This window comes from Abramis brama (assembly GCF_963993115.1).
Source record: "Abramis brama genome assembly, chromosome: 12".
NCBI lineage: Eukaryota > Metazoa > Chordata > Actinopteri > Cypriniformes > Leuciscidae > Abramis > Abramis brama.
In genome coordinates, this window is record NC_139974.1 from 38,282,731 (window position 1) to 38,309,634 (window position 26,904).

General features: G+C 37.4%; 1 protein-coding gene across 2 annotated transcripts in view; it reads right to left on the minus strand.

The window, feature by feature from the left end:
- Positions 1–3,826: 3,826 nt before the first annotated feature.
- csmd3b (CUB and Sushi multiple domains 3b) overlaps positions 3,827–26,904 on the minus strand; it is a gene marked incomplete at its 5' end in the record, with an annotated part of 449,682 nt that continues 426,604 nt past the window's right edge. For both annotated transcript variants that reach the window (XM_084131937.1, XM_084131936.1), the window contains 11 exons: positions 3,827–6,356; positions 6,647–6,782; positions 7,366–7,453; positions 7,928–8,040; positions 9,602–9,760; positions 11,395–11,460; positions 13,279–13,458; positions 17,045–17,156; positions 20,552–20,625; positions 24,317–24,490; positions 26,535–26,708. In XM_084131937.1, coding sequence (XP_083988063.1) covers positions 6,197–6,356; positions 6,647–6,782; positions 7,366–7,453; positions 7,928–8,040; positions 9,602–9,760; positions 11,395–11,460; positions 13,279–13,458; positions 17,045–17,156; positions 20,552–20,625; positions 24,317–24,490; positions 26,535–26,708 — 1,436 coding nt within the window. In that variant the 3' untranslated portion in view covers positions 3,827–6,196. The remainder of the gene's footprint in view (positions 6,357–6,646; positions 6,783–7,365; positions 7,454–7,927; positions 8,041–9,601; positions 9,761–11,394; positions 11,461–13,278; positions 13,459–17,044; positions 17,157–20,551; positions 20,626–24,316; positions 24,491–26,534; positions 26,709–26,904) is intronic.

A 26,904-nucleotide genomic window follows, 5' to 3' on the forward strand; every position in this document is an offset into this window, starting at 1 on the left:
TGTTTTGAGTGTGAAGAGTAGGCAAGCTTTGAGACATACTGTACTTCGTCATAATTGCGTCTTTAACGGACAGCTCTGTCGCTTACGTGCATCCTGTCACCATTTAAACCGCCCTCTCAATCATATTGTCATAGTTAAAATCCTCCACATTCAATTTAATCTAATTTCCTACCGTTTAGGAGAGAAATTGTAGTAGCACGCTGATCGTGGGTCTTTCATGCAGAGAACTCTCCTCATGTGTTTGCACTTTGCAGTGATGCAAAAGTTAATTCCCAAACATATCTTTAGAAAAGTTCACAATGCTGTTGCAGATGAAATATAATGTGGATAACATTGAATAAATAACTTCTCGTCAGGTTACATACTGATTATTAATCACTCAAATGAAACTAAATCTCTCTACTAAACCGTCGCACATCTGCCATGTTTGTAGTTTTTTAACACTTTTTATTCATGTTTATTTTATTCATTATAGTGTGCACAGATCTGCACTTTGGATTCCAACCGAAAAAAGTAGACCATCTCATTTCAGTATACTACGATTTGGGACACACTAATTCTAATTTCGAATACTATTTAGGATTGGATAGTATGCAAATTAGGACTCAGCTAATGTCTTCTGAAGCGGAACAATAGGTGTGTATGTGTGAGGAAAAGACTAATATTTTAAACTATAAACCATTGCTTCCGGCCAAGTGTCATACGCACATTAACACACACGTTGGTTGGAAGCGATGGGTTATAGTTTAAAAAGTCTCACACACACCTACGTTTAGCTTTAGAAGACTGGTTTGCTTTGTGTGGTTTTTGAAGAGGCAAGTTTTGGGTTACTATCCTCTTGTTAATGATGGACTCACAAAAATGGATCTTTATTATCTTTAAGAACCCAAAAGCTGTTGTCCACTATACAATAATAACTTGTGCACTATAAGTATTCTGAAGTCATACTATAGCTTTGTGTGAACAGACCCATATTAAAGTCATCATTCATTGATAAACCTCCCATTCAGTGAGCAGTTATTGTATTGAGGCAGAGAAAAGAATCAATGTTTTTTGTGAACTAATGAAAACCAATTCGAGAAACAAATGGTTTCCACGTTCAGCGTAGGCTCACAATGCTTTTGGGAAACAGCCCAGATTTCTTTTGTAAGGCAGATCAACAGATTTTTTGAAAAATTCGACTCAATTCGTATTGCTGCTGCTTCTCTCATGAACACGCTCCAATATGTGCAAGAAAGAGTGGACGAAACATGTGATTTAAGGCTGAAAGTGAGTAAGTGCTCATGCCTGTCTTGGTTATCATCATTGTAAGCTCTCTCTCTCTGCCAGTGATTCTGTTTCCCCTTCAGTGTCCGGCTTTAAAGTATACGCTCAGAGCACTACAAACCGCTGCGGTGTCATCTCCCGCTTTACCGTGGCAAAGGAGAACTTTTACTACTAACCTTGATCTCACTATTGGCGTGAAATGATGTAGAAAGAGAAAAATTGCTGGTTCGTCTCAAAGAGAACACGCCTGAAGCTGTTGTGATATAAAACGTGGCGGCGTTGAGATGAACCTCAGCTCTTCTCTGACAGACGTAGAAGCATTAGACTTCATTATTATAGGCTACTACTGCATGTGTTCTGAAGTGGCTTTCTGTTAGGTTGCAGATAAAGGTTATCCTCGGATTAAACTGGGATTTTGGAGGTGGGGGGTACAATAAAATCTGGTGATGATGATGAGTAAATCATCTGCCACTTAATGATAGTGTTCATTTTTACATTTAAAAAAAAAATTTTTTTTTTAAATGTAGTCATTGTGTTTCATCTTTTGATGAAAATACCCTTTAAGTTTGTCCAATATGTCTCCATTTCACACTGATGTTAGTCACTTTTACTGACTAAAATGCCATGCTATTATTAAATATTTTGGCTGATGAAAAAAGAGAAGCAGAATTAAACCAAACATTATTGTATTAAGTTACACATATATCCAAATTGACTACAAAAACAACATGTGAAAACGATATTCTTGATGTTTAGGCATGTTTTAATGCACTGTTAAATAATGATACTTAGTAAGAGATACTTGGAATGGATAATATGATGTTTATGTGCATATATCTGAATCTGAATGTGTTTAGGTGAATTAATTAAAAAAAAATTCCACATTTTTCTTATTCAAGAAACATTATTCGTGCATTGTTAATCATTTTTGTCAACATATTCTGTATAACATAGCAATAATAATAATCATAAAAACACCCGCACTGAAAGCAGTGTGATAAATGTGCAATTCTCTGGCTTTCTCATAGTTGTTTGAATTCTTGCCAAACTGGAACTGGCTGTACATTCATCCCTGCATAAGTTTCAGTATCTCAAAGTCTGTCAGGAATGTACACTTTCAAGAACAGAGGATGAGTTTGTTTCATCTATTCTCTTTCATCTTCCTTCCTTTCAGACAGCAGGGCAAATATATATTCCATATCTTAACTTGATTCATGTGTTTTTTTTTTCTCTATACAATAATATTGTACTAACAAAAGAGTGAATCTGCACTCAAACATTTAGTAAACATCATTTGAATTTGCATACACAAACAAGTAGCTTAACTTTCAGACCCACAAAGACGATGATGATTTGTTTCATTTTGATTAAACACATGCAATTCCATTTTAGACCTTTAAAACCTTAAAAGATGGATTTTCATGTGACTTGACAAATACAATTTAAATTAGCATTCACACTAGAGGGTCATTTGATTGGTTAGCTTCAGTTCAGCAGTAAATTGTGTTTTTCAATTGGCTGCCATTCGAAAAAGTAGCTGTGTATTCTGACAAAATATGATTTTTGCAAACAGCATTCATGCTCAAAAAAAGTAATGAAACCAAGTGTCCAGGAAGCAAAGACGGCAGCATCCAGGTTATCCTTACTACTTACTATTGATTCACATTCATGGGCCACTGCCAACATCTTCTGAGTCTGAGTATCTTCTTCCCTGTTAGTATGATTTTACCACAAAGTCTTACATGAACTCTGCAACACTGGCTGTCTCCCAAACCACTATATAGTAGGTGAAAAATAGTATGTGACAAAAGTTGTATGTCTGAATTCACAGTTCTCATAAAAGAGTGGGCAAAAGTACCCGGATGATCTACTTCTGGTGAGAAGTGTGTATATGATGGACACTTTACTATCCCATGAGCCCACGGGAGAGGATTTGTGAATGGCAGTGATGCGACACAACTGATGCTGGTAGGTCACATGATAACAACAACATGGCGAATGTACATTCACACATTAGATTAGAACATAGCGGTCGCAAAGTAAGTACTTCTTAAAAATAAGTAGAGAGTATTGGATTTGGGATGCAGCCATTGTGACTTGACGGATGTCATGGGCGGAGTTTATTAATTTGTAGACTGCTACTGCAATTAAGACGGTGTCAAAGGGGAAATGAGATCGGTCCACCCTACAGGGACTTCTGCAGCTTCAAACTCCTGCACTCAATGCATCAAAGTGTGAAGGAAGGTGTCAATCAAGTGGTTGCGTAGCAACACAAATGTTACTGAAGACAACAAGTGTGACATTTTAAGCAGGGGGTAAACGGCAATGTTTAATTGTGAAATCCTAATCAGCCATGTTGTTTGCCGAACAATGTTCACACTGAGCTTATGATCTGATGGATTTGACTAATATTAAGAGAACATGTTTTAAAGCATGACAGTGCTTGGTCTGTTGATTTTGGCTTATCTTTACAGACCATGTTTCAGTACTGATCTAATTCCACGAGAAAACCCTTGAGAAAATCAAACTATGAACAGACAGAACACTCATTACAAAAGGAATTAGCCTTTTTAATCTTACATTGCATTGAAAATTTACATAATAGTTTCATACATTTTACAAATAATTTCTTCATAAAAATATATTTCTTTACAAAACTTTTTTTAATTCTTTTTTTACCCTCTTTTTTATATCTCTTTTGAATGCATTATCATGGGAGGAGTACCCAGCTGTACTGCAAATATTCATCTGTTTGATCAAAAAGTGTCTCTTTTTTTATCATAAATGTGTGTTTTCTTTTATTGCAGTCAGTTATAGCAAAAGCTGTTGTTGGCAAATAAGTTCAGACTGGCAGAGGAACTCGAAAAGGTCTGGAACGGGCCGCGGCGTTGGATAAAACTGAACTTCTGAACCACACGTTTCACTGGCGGGGAGGAATTAAAATAATGGGAAGAAATATGGCAGAAGTGAGGAAGCAGCAGACCTGGGTCACATGGTTTTTGGTAGGCACTGTGTAAAAACTCTGCCATGTATTAAAAAAAACCATCCTATAGATAAATAATAAAACAAATAAATCGGTCAATGGCGTGCAAGACTGCAAATCCCTATGGCTGAGTGTAAACATGAATGCAAAAAATGTCACAGGTTGGTTTGTTAGATTTTGGCACTCCAGGACAGTGATGTCAGCATAGCCTCCTGAAGTCTGCAACGCACACCAGCTGTAATATCTGTAATATCTCATTCATTCTACTGACACATAATCATTTTCAATAACACGTGGTGGTGAGTACTTCAGAAGGCACTGGAATGAATCTCACAGCTTGCAGGCCTGGAAACACATGACCAACAGTGTCTGACCCTGCTTGTGTGTGTATTTCATCTCGTATCACACATTTAGTGCACCTCTCTGGTGTGTTTTGTGTTTTTCCGCATGAGAGCTTTATTTTTTTAAGGTTTTTTTTTTAGGGTCAAGTCCGCATCGATTTACTTAGTCACCAAAAGTGTGTTTGGTGTATAACACGCCAAGGTCAGACATAACTGGAAAAGAGTTTCATGGGCCTTATGTACACGATAGATATGATCATATTGTTGCCACCATATATCAATATACCATATTTAAGAAACATGCATTTTGTTTTATGTAATCTGAGATATATATATAAAAGTATACTGTATAAATGTCAAGTGCATTTCATTTTATACAAATTTTTATATATTAAGAATGGCAAGTTGTTATAATGACCAAATTATCATATCAAATTTGTCTACCAAATACAAATGGAGCTCAATGACACTTCAGCACTGAAAAAAAAAAAAATCAAAAAGAAAAGAAAAATTCGGTAACCCTTTAAGCCTGTATGTATAATGCATTATCAAGTTATTCATAATGCACGTTATCTTGTCATAAATAAAAGTTAAAATGCATTATACTATTAGCAGATCACATCTGGTTTGTTACCTGTCATGTATTTCAATGCATTATACTTTCTAAAGGTGTTCAGTGAATAGCTGGAGTGGTTACAATCGCACCATACAATGCACCTTACGATTATAAAAAATACTTCTGTAATGCATTATATATAAAGGCTTTAAGTAAAGTGTTACCAGAAGTTAATCTGCAGGCTTCAGGTCAGAATGCTGACATATGTCCTACGGCCCATACTGAAGATGGGTGCTTATAAACAGACATACACACTGAATATCAAAGATCTATAACAATTATTTAAAAAAAAAAAAAAAAAAAAAATCCTCAGGAAGAAAACGACACACCACTTTTTCTCTCGTGTTTTGCCCATATACACATCACACATCACAGAATGCCTCAATGTCCAATCACTGGCGACATTAGGAACTGAAATGACTGAATAAGCTGTAAATAAAACGTTGTGTACCGTACAAAACCGTCAGAGAAGCAATGTGTTGGTCAATGTGAATGTCTTTATAAACTCTTGATGGAATCGTTCTCTGTTGGCGTCTCCCATGTGGCAATATATAGCACAAAAATATAGGTGGTGAATGCTCCTCATATATATGCAAGTAGATTTACAGATCCCTTTCCCCTAAAAAAATACCCAGTCAACTGTGAAGAAGCACTCACGGAGTGTGAATAAGGTAGCAGAAGAAACTCTTCATGCTTTCCGTCACGAAGAACCTTTTCAGAGAGAGTCTTCCAAAAAAATCCCCCATGACAATGTTTCATGTTTCATCCATGTCCTCGGCGGACACGCGTGGTCAAACGGTTCCTGAAGAGTGTGCTTTATATATCAGAGGAAGGGCAACAGCGTTTGTGCTAGACATCCTCTGCGAGTCTCAGACAAATCCGTCCATGACTGTGATGCGATTGTATCCACCTCCGTTTACAAAAAACAAGGCAAAAACCCTTAAATAAAACCAAAAAATCCACAGATGTCCTCGCGTCAGGCGGATCTAATTATACCATTGTGCAGACTGTGTTCAGATTGGGGTCGAATCGGACAGCTTTGCCTTCCACGGACTTCGCGTTGGTGTTGTACATGGGGTTCTCGAAGGCGGCCTGTCCGTTGTTGTTCTCGTGAACCGAACAGCCTGTGTACTGGGTTTTTGGAGTAGTCCTGTCAGACAAGACACAACATCAGAACGTCATTAGAAAACAATCTCCAACAGCTTTGAGAGTTTGCAGTGGAATCACACGCAAGCATCTAACGATGATCGCATTCAATAACCTGCAAAACCAGCTAATTCTGTCTCTACAGACGTTATCTGTCACCACCTATTTCTTTCCATCCTGCAACAAATAATGATGATTTTGTCAGAGACTGATTTCTAAATTCGTTCCGATCTGTCTAGCAATAACAACTCCGCAAGCTAACTTTGACAAATGAGGAAAGACGGCGAGACTCACCGCTGCTTGTAGAGGTAAAATCCGAAGCCTGCGAATATCAGGGCGAAAAAAGGCACAAGGATTGCTATGGCCACAGAGCTACTGTTTGTACCGTGTGGTGGATTTGACGAATTATTACTTTCTGACATATTCAAACCTGCAAAGAGATTGAGAAATATGAATGTTCATGTTGCAAAATATGCATTTCAGTATGTCAAACATGCATTAAAAGGACCTATTATGCCTTTTTACAAAGACTTGATTTTGGGCTCCCAAGCCCAATCACAGCCTCCCAAGCCCCGCCTTCTGAAAACTCAGTGAGCTCTGATTGGTCGGCTGGATCAGCGTGTTGTGATTGGTCAAGCGCTTTGAGTGTGTTTGGAAAATGTCCCGCCCCTTACCATAACCGCCAGTTTCAACACACTACTAACTAACTCAACCAGACCCCGCCCCTTTATCCTGCGTATGAATTATTTAAATGAGGAATATTGTGATGTGTTTGTTCCCGGAAGAAAACTCGAGACTACAATGGAGGCGTTTCAGGAGTTCAGAAACAGTGACACTGATATAGAGAAGAACTCCCGCTGGAGGGACTTTGTGCTTTGTAACTTTGCAGAGCTTTTTCAGTCTCAAACAGCAAGGAAAGTTGAAGATGTAAAAAAACATAATAGGAGCCCTTTATTAAAAATTAATTTTTTATACCACAAACAGTGAACAAAAAAAAAATCACAATCTCTTACCTAGCCTTTGCAGGCCAAACTGGCCGAAGTCTTTACCCTGTATAAAGCCTTGAAACACATATGTGGACCCGTCCGGTTCAGCGGACACCTGACAGACAACAATGAAACACATCAACGGGAATCTATTTTCCACATATAATCACGACTGCTCACTCAGACTGACAATATAAATATGGGAGATAATCTAACAATGAAATTGTCAACATGCTGAAGTTAAGAAATCGACATCCGCTTTGAGAACCAAATGACTCTTTTGAATTGATTGAACTGGTTCACAGATCACATTGAATGATTCATTTGTGAATCAAACTGATATGACTGCAGTAGATAACTTGACTCCTAATTTTTCATTCCTAATAATACATAATAAAAGTCAGACTGAGCTTTATTTGTGTTTTCTCAAGTAGAAATGTGAAAGAGATGTACTATTTCATCATGTTATCTGTATTTCAACTCAGGCACAGGATGTTTGTACTTCGTCCAACACTGCATTTTAGTGTATAACACTATATTCTTCTGTACAAAACAGCCTAAAAAGATAATAAGACGCATTTGCACATACAAATCCATCCAGGGTCCACTGCTCTTCTTTGATCTTGCTGAGCGTGGTGGATGAGGACGCTTTCACATGATACACCAGCAGCATCAGACGTGCTTCATGGCTCTTATACACACCTGTGATGGAGAACAGAGAGCAGACAGCTGTCTACACACTCATGGAGATTGTTTCATCCTCTTATTACTCTCTTCTCGTCTCGGTCACTCTCTCTGTCTCAAACAGAATTGCACGCACGCAAGCTCACACACGCTCTCTCGTTTCCTTTTAGTCTGACCACAAAATAAAAGTATTGACAAACCCTACATTATCTAAGACTCTTTGACGCTCTTTGTCTACAATCTCTCCTCCTGAACAAACCGCCCACTTTCTAAGCTACAAACAAGAAGTTAGTTAACTAAACAGTTGTAAGTTAACTAACAAATCGTTAACTAAAACTGATTAAAATATTTCTGTTAATTGAAATAAAGCTGAAATGAAATAAAATATAAATCTTAGTTGAATACTAATACTGAAAAATTTAAATGAGTTTAATTTAACTTAGGGTTTAATTTAATTTAGGGTTTAATTTAACCCTAACCCTAAGCACTAAAATTATTAACTGGAAATAAATAAAACTAAAACTTAAAAAAACGAAATTAGACCTAAATAGCAATGTTTAAAAAATAAAATGAAGTAAAATGACAAAAGTGCATAATGAAATTACTAAAACACTAAAAAACTAAAATTTAGGCTGCAGATGATAACTTCAAGCTCATTTGAACTTGACCTATAACTCAACATTTTAAGCAAATTGCTTACAATAATAATAAAAAAAATTATATTTATATATTATATATATATAATATATATATATATATATATATATATATATTTATATATATATATATATATATTTATATATTAATATTATATATATATATATTTATATTAAATATAAACTGTGACAGAAAGTAAATTTTGATCATGTCTAATATATATCCAAATATATATATATATATATATATATATGCTTAAAATATGCTTAAAAACAGTAAACTGTACCTTTTCCATTCGTCTACAGAAAAGTATATTTGTAAGTCTGTGGGCCAGATGGGTCAAATATGTAAGGCCCTAAAGATCAGACTTCGTAGAGGTGCTGAATTAATGATCCTGTGTTTTATTTTCCCGTCTTCCTACTTATCCTCTCCTTTTATGTCCCAATCAATGTAGTTATTTGTATATTTTGTTATGCACAAGTTTTTTTTTTTTCTCCATAATTGTTCAAAGTAATTGTTCTGTTTAAAAAAACAAAACAAAAAAAACAGCAAATGGACAGTTACTATTACTACTTTTATTCTGTAATTCTATTTTGCTGACTGAAAATAAAGAATAAAAAAATAAATAAATAAAAAAACCCAGTATCCAACTGATCGTTTGATCTCACTCTGCGCGTGATTTACACTCTCGATGGTTTAGAGTTTAACCCTTTCATTGCTGTTTCAATAGCAGTGTCTAAGATTAATTCGATGATGTAAAGCATATGTCAGCTTTACGGTCTACTTTAATTTGACTCTGGATTCAATCAGATTCCGTGATAGTGGGAACACAGTCCTCATGTTTGCTTGCTTTGATTTGCAGTGTGTATTATAATGTGTTCAGTCAGTTGAGTAAATCTGCAGAATATAACAGCAAACCAACCTGAAAGCAGTAGTTCCATGTTGCTGCTTGTTAATGTGACATTAACTCTACCCGTGGTTTTATTAAAGCTTGTGATACTCAAAGTCATTGGTTGCTTTCTTCCCTTGTAGTTGTATGAGCCCTTCCAGATGTAGTTAGGAGCAAATACATCATTAGGAACTGTGAACATATAAACAAATCGAAAGACAAACAAAATGTTAATTTCCATCCATGGACATTTATTATGAAATACATACAGTGATACTCACATACACACATTTGCATATTTTTTAATTCCTGAAATTTCTCTTTTGATTTACATTTACCTGCAAACCAACACAATCACTGCTATATTATGTTGCCAAATGAGAGAACTGAGCAATGAGTATTTTAGAAAAAAATTAATTACTTAATTAAAAACATAACTAACAATTATTACATTATATAATGTGTAACATATCATTAGCTAATGTTCATTCAAAAATAAAAATATAAAGGAAATATATTATATTTTTTTAAATAAAAATATATGAAATATATCTTATTATAAATATTTATATTATATAAAAATTATATAAGAATATTGAAAAATATTCTTTATATATTTTATAAAAATATATTTCTATGTAAAATTATAAAGGCTCTATTTTATAGTATCCATTGCTGTTCTAAAATGGAACTATACAATATAGACTTTTTTATCTACAATAAATACAGGTGAAACTCGAAAAATTTGAATATCGTACAAAAGTTCATGTATTTCAGTAATTCAACTTAAAAGGTGAAACTAATATATTATATAGACTAGATTAGCCTAGAATAGACTCACTAGACATGCAAAGTGAGATATTTCAAGTCTTTATTTGTTATAATTTTTATGATTATGGCTTACAGCTTATGAAAACCCTAAAATTTTGAAAATTGTCATAAGCTATAAGCCATAATCATCAAAATTATAACAAATAAAGTCTTGAAATATCTCACTTTGCATGTAATGAGTATACATAATATATTAGTTTCACCTTTTAAGTTGAATTACTGAAATAAATGCACGATTGCACGATATTCAAATTTTTCGAGTTTCACCTGTAAATAAATATTATATATACATACATTCATATTTATATACGGTTATATTTAAATAGCACACCCTCTCATATCTTACAGCTTAAGCAAGGGAAATGATCAGGTCAAACTTAGCCATAATAAAGACAGCATATAATTAAACACAGTATTGAGTTATTGAGGTGAGATATTTAATATGGAGCCAGATAAGAAATAATGTGTTGGCTGGAGTTCTCAGATAACATGCAATGAGTCTTTACGAAGACTTTCCCTGTAATCTACCACTTCAGAACCCAGTAGCTCAAAGGGTTTTCTGTGCCTTACTGACCCTAAGATCCATCAGTTACTGGAAACGTGCTGGATATCCGGTTTGTCCTTTTTGACACAGACTCTAGTCTAGAAAGTCATATTTGCTGTAGGTGCTCATCATTACATCCGTAAAGCTTTGCAGGACACCAGCTTGTCTCCAACTTAATCCTGCTCTCCAAATATATAAACTTAAGATATGTGATATGCTCTAAGAGCGTCTGGCGAAGTTCAGTAGGATTATCTTATGATTCCAGTCGAGTATTTTGCAGCTGCCAGTCTGTCTGAATACTGTCAAAATAACTGGAACACGTTTTCTCCTCATTAGTCCCCTCGTCCTGGAGCCAAAATAGAGCTAAAATTATTCATCCTAAATAAGGTGCACTTAACACTCATAAGTGGGTCTTTCAAATGAAATCCCATTTCAGAATAAATGTACCCACCATTTAGCTTCGGACTCGGCGTTCCTGGGACCGGTTTAATAGGCTTTTCAGATAGTTTGGAGCCCGCTGGGAAAGAAAGAGGAAAAATTGAATAAAGGCACTTATATAAAAAAAAAGATTGACAGATCAAATTGGCATCACTTTCATCATTTCAAGCATACGGTAACATCCCCAGGCAATAGTGTGATCCTCTTTCTTCCCTTTCACAAAGAAAAACCAGGTGACTGCAGACAGCAGGAGGTGTCACGGTCAACGTATCGAGCGGCAGAACAGATCATACAATAGGCGGCTGTTTAGGACAGGCGCAGAAAAATGAGGTCCCATCACAGTTTGGAGAAGCTCAGGGATTTTTTTTATAGACAATCACATCTGTTTATGTGCAGTAATTACTGGAAAGCCTGAAGTGTACAGCTGTGCAGCACTCGGAGCTGCGGGAGGAAGACGAGGAAGATCAAATCCCAGCACTGCAGCACGCCGGCCACATGCTAGTGCTAGACCCGAGCACACGCTAGATCTGAGCACACGCTCACTTGGGCAGCAAGTGCAAAGTCACAGTGATCGTCAAGGCAAAATGTTGCCTGGTTTAGCAAAATGTGTGATAATAAACAGAAATGCATAATCACAATCAGGGGATCAGCACTTACAATTGAATAGTTTTAACACCATTGCACATCACTTCCATTGGCTTCAATGCGGACAAACAGAATCGCCCTGCTCAACAGAGGCCCTGTTTACACCTGGTATCAAGACGCGTTTTGGTGGATCGGATCACAAGTAGACGAGCGAGATACATTCCCGTTTACACCTGGTGTTTAAATCCGTCTCTTTTGTCCACTTTCAACCACTTCTGTCCTGATTTCTTCGAGGGGAAGGTCTATGGGCGGGTAAATGTACGGGCTTTTTCAGATCTTTCGATCTAATGGACGAAATAAGCTCACGCAATTTACATATGAACGTGAATGGAGAAACACACGGAGAGCATCAGCTTTCATTTCCACTCTGATAACCTCAAGACCAGCCGAACGCTGTGAGTGTGTGTTAGAAATCAGGAATGGTGAGAGAACATTGTGCTTGGTATGTTTTTCATTTTTACACCAAACTTGGGTCTCCAGCCAAAAAAAGTTTAAATCCCGTCCGACTAGAGCGCTTCCAATAATGTTTAATGTTAGGTCAGGTTGCCGGTCTTTTGTGTCTGTTTGAACACATTCGACCACATGAGAGTTTACACTACGAAAGCAATCCGGTCGATTGTGTTTTCGACTGCATCTGGAAGTGGTGGAAAGTGGACAAGCTCAAAACGTTTTAGACCCGTTTACACCTGTATTTAGTGTCCTCCACTAGAAACTAGAGGCCTAGAGATGTACAGTACAAATGTACAATAGACCCTTGTGCATTAAGCAAGTCAGGAAACGTTTTCCTCCACCAGCAACACATGCTGGTCAGTGTGCAGAACTTATATCTCTCATTCCCAAGACAAACTGATGCTGAATTGACTGCAAAAGCAGGTCCTACACCACACTAATACATTATTGTGGTATAAAACCAGGTGTTTCAGTTTCATTGTCCAACACTTGCAACAACAAATGTTCTGTATATATATATTTTTTGGTAACACTTTATTTTACAGTGTTACAGTGTTACACGTTACATGTACTTACTATAGAAATAACAGTAAATTATGCATAATTACATGCAACTAATGCTAAAACCAAACCCTAACCCTATAGTAAATACATGCAGTTAATTAATATTACTCAGTACTTCAATGTACACATTAAAATAAAGTGTAACCTTTTTTTTTGTAGTTGCATTGAAACTCTATATTCTGTGTGCATGCTATAGAAATGTTAAGTGTGGTGGCAGACAACGTGAAGTGTTTGATACCTCGACACACGGGCATCTTCCCAGTCCAGGTTCCATCGGACCGGCAGACCCGGTGCTCAGAGCCTCCAGACAAAAAGAAGCCGGTTTGGCAGGTGTAGATGAGCGTGTAACCATAGGAGGGCAGATCCATGCCCACAACATCCACATGAGCCGGGCTCTCGGGCTGTTTACAACTGTGGGCTACAAAGACAAGAAAGAGTAATTGTCAAAGAGAAACAAAAGAGATGAAAGTACTATCCAGCAAACCATCTCGATCCCTGTATAATCAGACTTCAAACTTCAGTGGGCAAAATCAAAATGAAGTTTGAACTTTTAAGACAACATGGCGTGTTTTTTTAGAGAGAATCTATGCTCTCTCTCTCTCTGACACCACCATGTTCCTGTGCCTACAAAAGCTGGCGGAGAACCTTGAGAGTGGCAGACGTTGATGCATGCTGGCAGACGGCACTTAAAGGGAGCGCACCTTTACCTGTCACACCAGCAGATCAAACACAAGCCAATGCTCACCCAGTCATCCCAGCATCTCCATCATCACTATGACTTTGATCAAAAGTAGCCGGGATTGGGGTTTTGGCTCAGTGCACTGGACCCAGTTCTTTTATCCAAGACTTTGATAAGGGTTTCTATCCATGAGAGCCAGAACAACAATACAGCCACAAAACGTAATCAGGCAAAGAAACTATTATGGTTTCTAGTTACATTGCTGTGTGATATATGGGGGCGTAGGGATTATTGTAATTATTTTAAATACATTTCTGCTCATTTATTGAGAAAATGCTAATTAAATTTTGCTTTGAATTTAAGTTCACATTATTATTCATTTTAATTTAAAAACTGGATGCCTCCTTGTAATATTGCCACCAAATCATACAAAAACCCAAACAAAACAACTTTTAAAGGAGGGACGAGAGTTTAAAGTCCCTCTGTGGTGAAAATCCAGCTTTTAATGTTGTCTATATGCCTATGTGGTGTTTTTAATATGACAAACCATGTGTAAATTCATAAGTCGACACCATTGCTGAGTATTTCCTCCTTAAAACTGCAGTGAACCAAAGACAGTCTCAAAAACACGCTTTGAAATCGCTGGTGTTTCTGACGTCACAAACTACCTTGTAACCAATCAGATCAACGTGAGTGAGTGGAGGCGGGACTCATTTGCATATTCATAGAACCACGTATACTAAATGAGGCAAGGGTATAGAGTTACATTCAAGCTATTTTAAGGCATGAAGACATTTTTTTTCAAGGAAAAAAACGTTTAAATATGTCAGTTTTAAGGGATACAATTATTGACTACAGGGGGACTTAAAATGATGTATGCATTTGATGTACAGTAAATAAAATTGACACTAAAACCAAAAAATACATAAATGATATTTACTTAATTTGGACAATTTTTTCACATTGTGCTCATATCTGATATGATTACAATTATCCCTGCTCTCTTGAAAAATAAATAAATGTATTTTTAAATCATACATTAAACAGTCTATAGCTTTTTGCATGCAGAAGCCTTCCATAGCTATAAATTACATTATAATACAGTCCACTTGTAGTAAATAAATTAATAAATTCTCAGGACAGCGCAAGGCACAAGAAAAAGAAAAAAAACTACTTTATTTCTTTGGAGACCAATCTAGTGGAACGCTAATGGAAAGGACAGCCAGCCATTATCCAATTCTGCGTGAAAAATGAGAACGATGATTTAGCACTCAGCCTGACTCTGTGAGTAGCCAACTGCTCTGTGTAAACAAAATTACAGTGCGTAATTACAGAATGATCTCGATTATTCTTGAAAAAAAAAAAGAAAAAAAAAAGCTGTTTTATCACAGATTTACAATTAAGTGGGGGAAGTGCTGTTTCTTCCTAGCCATATCATTGGTTGATTTCCTAATTTTTGCAAAACAATGACAGAACTTTGGGGCAGTGGTATGATGCAAAATGTAATTAGCTTTTGAAATGCTTCAACTGAATGGCAATCTGTCTTGTGAAATTGGAGGCCAGCTGTTTTCTCGTTCTTCAGCCTGCTTTACTGCTCTTGATTTCGGAGCTTCTGTTGATCTCCAACGCGTGTTCACATAAAAACGTCTACACAACTCGCATGCGTCATGGGTGCTCTCGTGAAAGTGTATTAGAGATTCATATTTTGTAAATAAAGTGGTAAATTATGTTATTTTTGTGCAAACAAAGCACTCGCTTCATAAATTTGATGTTAAACCACTGGAGTCACTTGGATTACTTTAATGATGTCTTTACTACCTTTCTTGGCCTTAAAAGTTGTAGTTGCGTAGCTGTCAATGGAGGGAAAGAAAGCTCTCAGATTTCATTAAAAAGATCTTCATTTGTGTTCTGAAGATGAACGAAAGTCTTACGGGTTTGGAACGACATGAGGGTGAGTAATTACTGAGAATTTTCATTTTTGGGTGAACTAACCCTTTAATATGAGCACAGAAGTAAACACATCCTGCTATCTTCGGTGGAATGACTCCTTTAAATATGATGGATGTTGTGAGATGAATAATCAATGTCTTATGAATATGATTATTCTGTGGCTTCTTATGGAACTACTTTAATTAGTAAAGCAAAATAACTTGCCATTTGGTGTCTCAAGTTAAGTGATATTAATGTCTTGTTTATAGAAAAATTGGCATCTAAGTTTATTTAAGTTTAACTGACGCCACTGTTGTACACCAGCTCCTTCAAATCAAAGGCAAGACCGAGACCAAAACAGGGTCGAGTCCAAGTCATGACCAAGTCCATGACAAGACTAAGACCATAAAAATATGAACTTGAGGGCCAAGATCAAGAACATGAAAATATGGTATTGCACTCTGACTCAAGGCCAAGTCCATATTTTCACGTTTTTGGTACATGTAGACTCAGTCTGGACCTGAACTCATCTGTCTTCTGGTCTCAGTCTTGACTTGGACTCGAATGAGCTCGACTATACTGGTGGACTCATTTCTTTGTAGCTCAATTATACAAATATATTCTGCATTGACCTTTATTTAATGAGAAACTTCCAACAAATATAAAATGGAATTCTGACAGATTCCCATGAATGTGGCAACTGGTACACTCATGCCATAGAAGAACCATTTTGGGCTCCCCAACGAACCAATCAGTGACCAGTTCTTAAAATAAATTATTTTCTCTTAATGTGTAGAACATTTTAACTCTTTCCCCGCCAGCGTTTACAAAAAAGTTGCCAGTCAGCGCCAACATCTTTGAGCATATTCACAAAACTTTCATTCAAAAAAATTAATTCTAGCTTCATTCATTCTTTAACATCAAGACTTTCAGAACTTTTGGATTTGGAACGATTATCAAACCATAGATAAAGTAGTCCATCAACACCCCAAAACTTCCTTTTCGGCATTTAATTTGGTAATGCTAGGTAGTTTTGTTGAATGTTTGATGATCACGTTCGCTTACTTGTGCATAAACTTCTATCCGCTCCTTCTCGTTTTTGCAGAGCTTGTTTTTGGATCTGGATATTCTGTACTATTTCAGAAGATGCATAACAGCGCCCCCTACCATATAACAGTGAAAACACGCATTGCAGGAAGAACCTTTCAATGGCGGGGAAGAGTTGTGTCATAAATGACAGAAAATCTCTTTTGGCGGGAAAAGCGTTAATAATCTAACAAACATTTTTCAAGAACCGTTTGTGTAATGGAAAGGTTCCATGGATGTTAAAGGTTCTTCATGGAACCATAGACGCCAAAAAATAACCTTTTCAAGAGTGTATAGGGATAAGACTTACGGATGCACTCCGGCTGTGTCCCGCTCCAGGTGAGGTCAGTCTGGCAGAGACGTGTGGTGGAGCCCTGTAGCAGGTGACCAGGCTGACACTGGAAAGCCACCATACTTCCAACCTACACCAAACACACACACATCCCATCAGACACTGCACTCCCCCAACTCTCTTCTGGAGGCAGATTAAACAATATTAAACACCTAATACTTGCAGTTTGTGAACAAGCACTTAACCCCAAATTATGGTCATTCTAAACCCTGCTTTCAACCCCCAGGTAAAGGAACGTTTCACAGGGTTAGCAGCACCGCTTTTTACACGGGGGTATGAAACCTTGCTCTGGAGCAGGAATAGTGCTGCTTTTGTGCTGTTAAAACCACATTGCGCCGCCAAACTTGTGCAATATGCCTCATATTCACGTGTGAAACAACACGCATTGTACACAAACAGTCATTTCAGCGTTTGTCAAACGGAGATGGAAAATGCAAAAAGTGACCCTTTCATTCTTGCCTTCATTCAGAAAAAATGTGTGTATTATAGCGCACTATTCGTCCAATCAATGACACTGACACCGAAAATATGCAAGTAAGGACGTTAACCCAGAGTATAGGAATGCACAATGTGAAACACCAGCTTTTGAAAATTAATTGTTAACCCTGGGTGAAACGTGAAGCAAGATAACCCAGGATTTCGTTTACCCGGGTTTACAATGACCCTGTTTCAAGTGTGACAAACCCTAGAGTTTTCACTCCTGAGGACAGATGCTGGAAAAGACTGCAACTACAAAGATGTGGCTTGAAATGTCAGATCCTTCAGGTTTCTTCTGCCTCGCCGTACGCCATCTGCTTCCCATACTCACTCTCTTAAAAGCTAAAGTGGAAGTGTGCTAATGTCGGCTGGATATTCTCATATATGCTACTTACCTACTTTACCTACAGCTCAAGTAATCACTCGTACATGCACTTAGGAGGCCATTGTGACCTCCTTTCCGGGCCACTAGTGATGTAAAGTGCCACTTATTTCCATAATATATGGTAGCGCTCCTCATGCAAACGTGTTCGGCTACTATACGTTATCATCAGCAAGGTCATGGGAAAAAAAAGTGTTGCATATATGCCTGAGGGTGTGGGCTGTGCTTTAGGATACATACGAGAGAAGTATGATATTAAAGGGTTAGTTCACCCAAAAATGAAAATGATGTCATTAATGACTCACCCTCATGTCGTTCCAAGCCCGTAAGACCTCCGTTCATCTTCGGAACACAGTTTAAGATATTTTAGATTTAGTCCGAGAGCTTTCTGTCCCTCCATTGAAAATGTATGTACGGTATACTGTCCATGTCCAGAAAGGTAATAAAGACATCATCAAAGTAGTCCATGTGACATCAGTGGGTTAGTTAGAATTTTTTGAAGCATCGAAAATACATTTTGGTCCAAAAATAACAAAAACTACGACTTTATTCAGCATTGTATTCTCTTCCGGGTCTGTTGTCAATCCGCGTTCACGACTCCGCAGTGACGCTGCTGACGTAAGACGCTGCTGACGTGTTATACTGGTGGTTTACAGTCTGAGGGAGACGCACGCTGTATTCAAGCTATTCTACATTGTTTGTATTTTGCTATATTTTTTCAAATGGTGCGTAAGTGTGCATGTAGAGAGTGTCAGCAGCGTCTTACGTCAGCAGCGTCTTACGTCAGCAGCGTCACTGCGGAGTCGTGAACGCGGATTGACAACAGACCCGGAAGAGAATACAATGCTGAATAAAGTCGTAGTTTTTGTTATTTTTGGACCAAAATGTATTTTCGATGCTTCAAAAAATTCTAACTAACCCACTGATGTCACATGGACTACTTTGATGATGTCTTTATTACCTTTCTGGACATGGACAGTATACCGTACATACATTTTCAATGGAGGGACAGAAAGCTCTCGGACTAAATCTAAAATATCTTAAACTGTGTTCCGAAGATGAACGGAGGTCTTATGGGCTTGTCATTAATGACATAATTTTCATTTTTGGGTGAACTAACCCTTTAACACATGTCACAGAGTGCATATTAGAGTGCATAGCATTTTAATTGATTAACATGTCCCCGCTCACTGCGAACACAGTTGACGAGCCATAGACACTGCTGCTTATCTGAGGGGTGCCATATCTCCTCTCGCCGACTCCAACATCATTAAGCCCCGGAAAGCAAAAGAGCTTGACTGGCTCCTTTTTCTCCAGGCCAGACAAATGATTTACTGATATTTAGCGGTTTCATGAAGCCTCCAGAAGGCTTGACCTCTTATACCGTAAGGACTTGAATTCATAATGCCTGTGATGAACACTCTTCCTCAGCAATCTCAGTGTTTCTGTTTTTCAAATCTCTCTCAGTTCACCTGTCTATCCTGCTCTCCTGACGAAACATAATCAGATTTATTTGCACTCCCGAGAAGTTGATTTTTTTTTTTTTCTATTCGAGTGGTTCTAATGTGTTATTACATCCATGCATACATTTCACCGCTCCTCAAGACCACGCTAGGAGAGGAAAAGTCTTGAGAGGGCTTATTAATATTGTGTAGTGGATGTGAGGGAATGAAGGGCCTTCACCAAGTAGTTTGTCTGGAGTGGGTTTGAGAAAAGCCATGAATCATTCTTAAGAACGCTTTCATGGAAGGAATAAGGGAAGATATTAATTAATTTTAAGATTAAAGGAATAGTTCACCTAACATTTTTAATGTTATTCAAACCCCAGTATTAATTTCTTTCTTCAGTGAAACACAAAACTTTGTGAAAGTGGTCCATCGTGCTCGATATTCCATGTCATCAGAAGCTGTAGCTTCAGGTTGGAATGACATTCGGGTTAGTAAATGATCACAAAATGTTTCATTTTTAGATTAACTATTTCTATTTAAGCAGTGGATCTCAACCAGGTGGCCAAGATGACATAAAATTATTTAAATAAAGACAAAACAAGTATTTAAAAAAATCCCAAAAATCTTATTTTAATTCACCATCTCAACAATGGTTTTCTTTGAAGAATTATAAAAGTGTGATTACTATACTTGGAAAAGTCATATACATTAACAAATTCTTGAACTTATTTTTTAATCAATATAGATTATTCTAGTTATGGCAAGCTCTGAAATCAGGTAGAAATTGTGAGTTTCCTTTTCCAGTAAATATCAAATATCTGGAAAAGTCATGTTTGAATATTGTTGTGGACAATAGAGCAACAAAAATACAAAAATACAACAAAAGTCTAATAATATCTAATACTGTTTTTTATAATATAATATAATTTAATATAATATAATAATAGTAAAAGTTTAACTGAAAAAATAGCTTAATTTGGTTAATACGTCTTAAATGATCCATTTCAGAAGAGTATTTGGTTATTCTTGGTGCTCATTTCTTAGTGTTTAAGTTTGTCCCTCTTTGGCTTTCATGAGAGCAGAACTCAAGCTGACATGAACCATGAACATTGAACTCTGACACAATGTTTTCTATTATATATGTAGTCGTCCTGCTACCTTAAAGCCAAAGGTCCTGTTGAGAGAGCCATAGCGGGGCGTCCCAGGGTTCTCACAGGTGGTGCGAGTTGGCTCTGGGGAAAGAAAGGGAGAAGAAAAACAAAACAAATGAACATCCAGTCACATTCTTCTTCTCAATATCTTCTTATCAGCCACAGGAGGCAGTTTCTTTCTCACCACCATAACAGCATTTCATCTCTCATAAATACGTACAACATAGCCCTTCCTGAGCCCAGACACATCGCTCAAAGCAGTGCTAGGGCTTATGGTGATTGTTATGGACCTGTGTGTTTATGTAAGTGCTGCAGCAGTGTCGTAACAGCAGTGTTTTATGGAGACTCAGCAGGGGGCAGTGTTGCTGCAGAAGTGCATCAGCTCACACACAGATGTGCTGCTCTGTAATTGGGATGTAGAGCACATTTTGAGCTGACGCAGAGACCCTTGATTCAATGCAGGCGTGCAAATGACAGGACAACCTGCGAGGCTTACACAACCAACCCCTTTTCCATGCCGTTTTTTTGTAATTTCTTCTAATACCGAGTCAGCACAGAGAAAATATATGACTGCATTGCCATATGGAGAAAAGAGTTGCAGACGGTGCTCCTGTTGCTTTGATTTTGAAAGAAGAACTGACTAGGAGGCCAAATAGGATTAAGTAAAAACTACTACATGCACATGGGACGTGTTCACATCTTCCCACATCCATATGGAAGTTTTGAAAGTTTGATTATCACCACCATTGAAAAGATATCTGGGAATGGAGGTACTCAGATGAAAATTGCATTTGCCCAACAATAAAACATTGGCTGAATAGTACAATTGATAAATTTGGTTTCTAAATGTCTCTGATTGTTTCATGATCTTGGCCGCCAAACACACTGAGGTCAGCATAAACTGAGTTCAATGTTTTTTGAAGATGAGGTCCTGTCACACAGCCTGTTCATGTCACCGTTTGCCTGCGTCTACCAACTGATGGATGAATCTGTGCTAGAGTTTGGACGCAAAGCCCTTGACATCAACAACAAAAGATATGAAAAAATGTCTTCTCTAACTTTTATTCTGTGCACAATTTTAAGGTTAGTTCAATTACACTATTTGCATTTAACCAAACTAGACTACATGTGGTTTTTATCTCAGTAATCCCAGAAGTACCAAGTGGAAACTGGGAACTGGGATTCATTCTATAAGCATTGGTGTGGGTAAATATGCAGTGGCATTTAAGAGCACTTAATTTCTTTTTCATGGTGTCTTTGATGCTGTATGAGGCCATAATAACACTCCATTGAAACTACTAAACGATTACACCTGCTTTGGGGCCATGGCTGACATCTTCTGTCGGCGCAATACACTAAATGCTTAAAAACGCCAATCAGAGCTCATCCAAATCTCCTGCTGGCTGTTCACAGCTCCTTAATAATGGCCTCACAGAGTTGGGACCAATTATTCAATTACTTGCTCAATTAAAATCAATTATCAATGTATTTATTGATGTTAGAAGGACTCCCTCATGAATGCATAAACTGAGGTGTTTAATCAGATAAACACTGTACGTAGGGGGACAGTGAGAGAGTCTTTGTTAATGAGATGTGGAGAAATTGATGTAGCCGTAATACAGCCATCATACACAGGGAAAGAGAAGGAAAAGTGAAAAAGGATATGAGGTATGTATACATAAATAGAACTAATTCACATGACTCTTTATTAGCCCCCTAAAGCAGCTTTACAGAGATTAAGGCCTTTATCTGAAACCCTGGGAGGAACAAAGACCCGAAACTCCCACAGCCCACAATGTGCTGGGGAAGTTTAAGGAATTTCAACTAGTCCAACTACAGTCAAGCTAGCCTTTAAAAAGGGTTAGACACACTGAAAGTTAATAACTAAAAAGTTAACTCAATAATATCAGATGATAATATAAGTTATCCTGCAATCACAGCATTTATATGGCACAAAACAGTAAAGATCTAAATCTGGGTGACAGCATTATGCTGAATATTATTTTACAATAAATAAAGTAAAAAAAAGCGCAACATTAACTGGTAAAGTGTTAATTAATTGTTAAAGTCGGCATAACATGTAAATTCAGCCTATTTTGAAAAGGCATGTTATTGATCTTATAAAATATCACACCTCAATCTTCCGTTGAGACGTTGCTCACACAATGAACTCTGACACAATGTTTTCTATTATATATGTAGTTGTCCTGCTACCTTAAAGCCATATTCTACGTATAATATTATACATATTCTACAATTTAGTCTGCTTAAACCCTGCCTCTTTCTTAAAATCAACATCCAATCAACAGCTGACGGATAGAACCAAGTGCCTGGTCTACATTTGTTTCTGTCACATTACCAAAAAAGATCTATTGCTACTTCCATTTCATCAGAACTTTAACTTAAAAAAGTAAACAAAGTGACTTCAGATTAATTAATAATACTTCACAGTAATATTTCCCAATAAGTTTAAATGTATTAACATTACTAGTTCATTATACATAAAACATTTTTTTTAATGAACAATGAATTGTTCATTGTTGATTGATGTTTGTTCAGAATACATTAATGTGGTATTCAGCACACCTGTGTTTGAGGAGGTCATGGGAATCGAGGACAATAACTTCACAACAGCTCCCATTGCCGACTGTCAAGAAATAAGTTTGCCAAGTTGACGTTTCTCATGCAATTAAGTTTTCCCTGACCTCGGTTCCACACTTCATTCTCTCCACTCGTCTGCCGACTGTTCCCACATCCCTTGTTCTGAGGACACAAAAGGAGTGGCTTTGTTCTTCCCCACCATAATTGTCAATACAACATCAGGCGGGCTTGGAGCAGCGCTGACCTGGGCTGTGGGAGGGCATCGATTTCTTTGGAGGAGTTGATACTAAATACAAAAAAGACCAAAATAGCTTTTCGTTGTGGGTGGAAATCATAACACCCAGCTGGAGCTACTGGAAAGTGTTAATTGGGGCAAAACTTAAAATTCTGACCACCTAGCTTAAGTTTCCAGACTTTCGCTGAACTGAACCGTAAAGCATTAAAGAGACAAAGGACTTAAAGGGGAACTTTTAAAATAGCTTTTGTTTTTGGGCTCTACTAGAACAGGTTTTCATGCTTGAATGCTCCAAAAAATGATTTTTTTCCACATATTCTCCATTGTTGCAGCTCCTCTCTTCCCAGTCTGTCAGTAACGCTCTGTTTAGTTTCTATGAAGCCCCTCCTTCTGAAAAGCACACTGTGCTCTGATTGGTCGGCTGGATAAGTGTGTTGTGATTGGTCAACTGCTTCGAGCGTGTTTGGGAAATGTCCCGCCCCTTACCATGACCACCAGTTTAACACACTACTAACTAACTCCACCAGGCCCCGCCCCTTTATTCTGCGTATTAATTATTTAAATGAGGAATATTGTGACGTGTTCGTTCCCGGAAGAAAACTCAAGACTACAATGGAGGCGTTTCAGGGAGTTCAGAAACACTGACACTGATATAGAGAATAACTCCCTTTGCTTTGTAACTTTGCAGAGCTTTTTCATTCTCAAACAGCAACACTGAACGTTGAAAACATTAAGTAAAAAAGCATCATAGGAGCCCTTTAAGTGGCCGTGATTGCTTCTCGCTTAGCAGAGTTGGATGTAGTGGCCAGCTGGCTTATTATTTGGTTAGGATTATTAGGTTTTGATATACATATAACAATTATTATGGCAGTCCGTTTCAGTGGGAATTCAACATATGGTTTAAACATGCAAACTGTGTCAGCATAATTGATTTACCTATACACCGAGGCTGGGATCCACTCCAGGTGCCATCAGCCTGGCAAAAGCGTGTCGTGCTTCCCACTGGGATGTAGGGAGCCATGCAGATAAATGACACCTCGGACTGGAAGATGAAACTGCGGCCTTCCCTCGAGCCAAAAGCAGGGATTCCAGGATCTCCACAGAACTTTGCTATTATCACAGAAATCAGAAAGAAACACATTCAGCTAAATCATCCTCAAATGGTTAGTTTTGAATGATGCTGAAAGATGCATGCACACTGATAGAAAAACTTTTTATGGGTTCCCATCATGGAATCATTTCATGGATTTAGTTTTAATTTTAATTAAACTATGAATTAAACAGCTCGTAAACATACTTTATCACTAGAAAAATTGTAAACAACCTATTAAACATGAAAGTGTTACACAATCATTTAAGACATTTCTACTTATATGGAACCTGTGTGGCATAAAGGGTTCTTTAAAAAAAAAAAAGAGTATAATATAGAAATAGGTCTATATAGAACCCAATTGAACCTTTTTTTTTATGTTTTATTATGTTACATCTTGGGTAGTGTCACATCTACCACTTCCCAGAAAGAAAGAAAAATAATGTATGAATATTGAAATTGTGAATAAGAATTGAGAAAATTGCATTGAGAAAATGTGCATACTGTGTAGAGTTTACTTTACTGTTCGATAAGATTTGTTAATGTTCTTGAAAAAAAAAAAAAAAACACTTTTCTGCTCACCAAAGCTGCATTTATTTGATCAAAAAAAAAAAAAAAAAAAAAAAAAAAATTACAGTAAAAATTTTAATATTGTGAAATATTATTACAATTTAAAATAACTGTTTTTGTATATTTTAAAATGTAATTTAATCCTGTGATCAAATCTGAATTTCCAGCCTCATTACTCCAGTCTTCAGTGTCACATGATCCTTCAGAAATCATTCTAATATGCTCATATTCGAATATGTCTGACATTCTCATATTTGATGCTCAAGAAACATTTCTGATTATTATCAATGTTGAAACAGCTGTTCTGGAAACCATGATATTTTTTAGGGCTCTTTGATGAACAGAAAGTACAAAAAATAAGCATTTATTTGAAATATATTTTGTAAGATTATGTCTGTCACTTTTGATCAATTTAATACATCCTTGCTAAATCATACTGACCCCAACATTTTGAACAGTAGTGTACATATTATATACTGCAGGAATAGTAAGAATAGTATGTGAGTATGCTATTCTGAGAAAAGCCGCAGAATACTGTTGGAAGAGTCGTTCATTGCGTCTGTCACGTGACAAATGAACGAAAGACTCGGAAGGTAATTATTTATATTCCCTGTAAATTATTTTTGACTGCATTATAATGATTTCTTAATTCAGAATATGATCGAGATTGCGTAGGTGGATGTGTTCGGGGAATTTGCCTGTTAAAAGTATAACATTTAAAGCCACTTAAATGAACGAAGTGACTCGAAAAAAGATTCGTTCATTTTGATGAACGAGATCGAACAAGAGAGTCAGTAAAATGATCCGAACTTCCCATCACTAGTGGGAAATCCCAAGCCCAGGAAGAGCGTTATCTATAGCTCTGTCACTGTCAGGCAAACAATGAGTCTGAGGGAAAATCAATCGCATGCTTGACGTCACCAACTGACTGATCCATCATAAATATGCTGGTCAGACTACTGTGCCTGAGATCGAGCACTACAAACTTGACTTTTCTTGATGAATTATAGATATGCTGTCAAAATATAAAATAAAAGTGGAAAAGAAAGAGAAGGAAAAAATCAGTATCACAAAGTCAGAGGCACACTTTCTTTCTCAAGCAAAAGTTTGCCAGCTTTTGTGAGGGCTAAAACAAGGGTACCTTTGTGATAACTAGGCTTTTTAAACTTTAAATCCTCATACCAGTTTCTTCATCTTAGATGTTCAAAGCATCACACAGCATTGGATGTGCTGAGACAGAACTGAAATCCCAAGCTACACCATGCTGAGCCCACCGTGTCTGGTGCCCTCAATAATAATCCAGCGGATGTAATGTCAATTTGTTGACCTAATGTACGAACCACTCGATCAATCAAATCTGATCATTAATTCCGTGCCAACAGCAAGTATATAAGGTGCATTTTTTGTGAAATGCTGGCATGCATAGGGTTGCAAAGACCCACAGGGGTGAAGCAGTCAGTTTTTTGATTAATATTAATATAGTACAGTACTCACGCAGGCACTGAGGCACCTCACCACTCCATGTCCCGTTGCCCACACAGGTGAGGATGGCAGGGAAGGAGAGCTCGTATCCCGGGGAGCAGCTGTAACTCACGCTGGTGCCCCACTCGAAGTCCCGGCCCTCCAGGAGCCCGTTTGAGATGGGCACAGGAGCTGTGCAGGTCACGGCTGAACGGACACACAGAGGACAGTTCAGCAACTCATACTTAATCACGTTTCTAATACAGGTCAGGGATGATCCACGGCTAGCTGTGCATTTAACGATTTTAATGCATGACGTGGAGGCACAGAACCACCCGACGTGAAGCGGAGTGCATTCAAATCATTTAATGCACAGCAAGCCGTGGATATCCCGCTTATACCA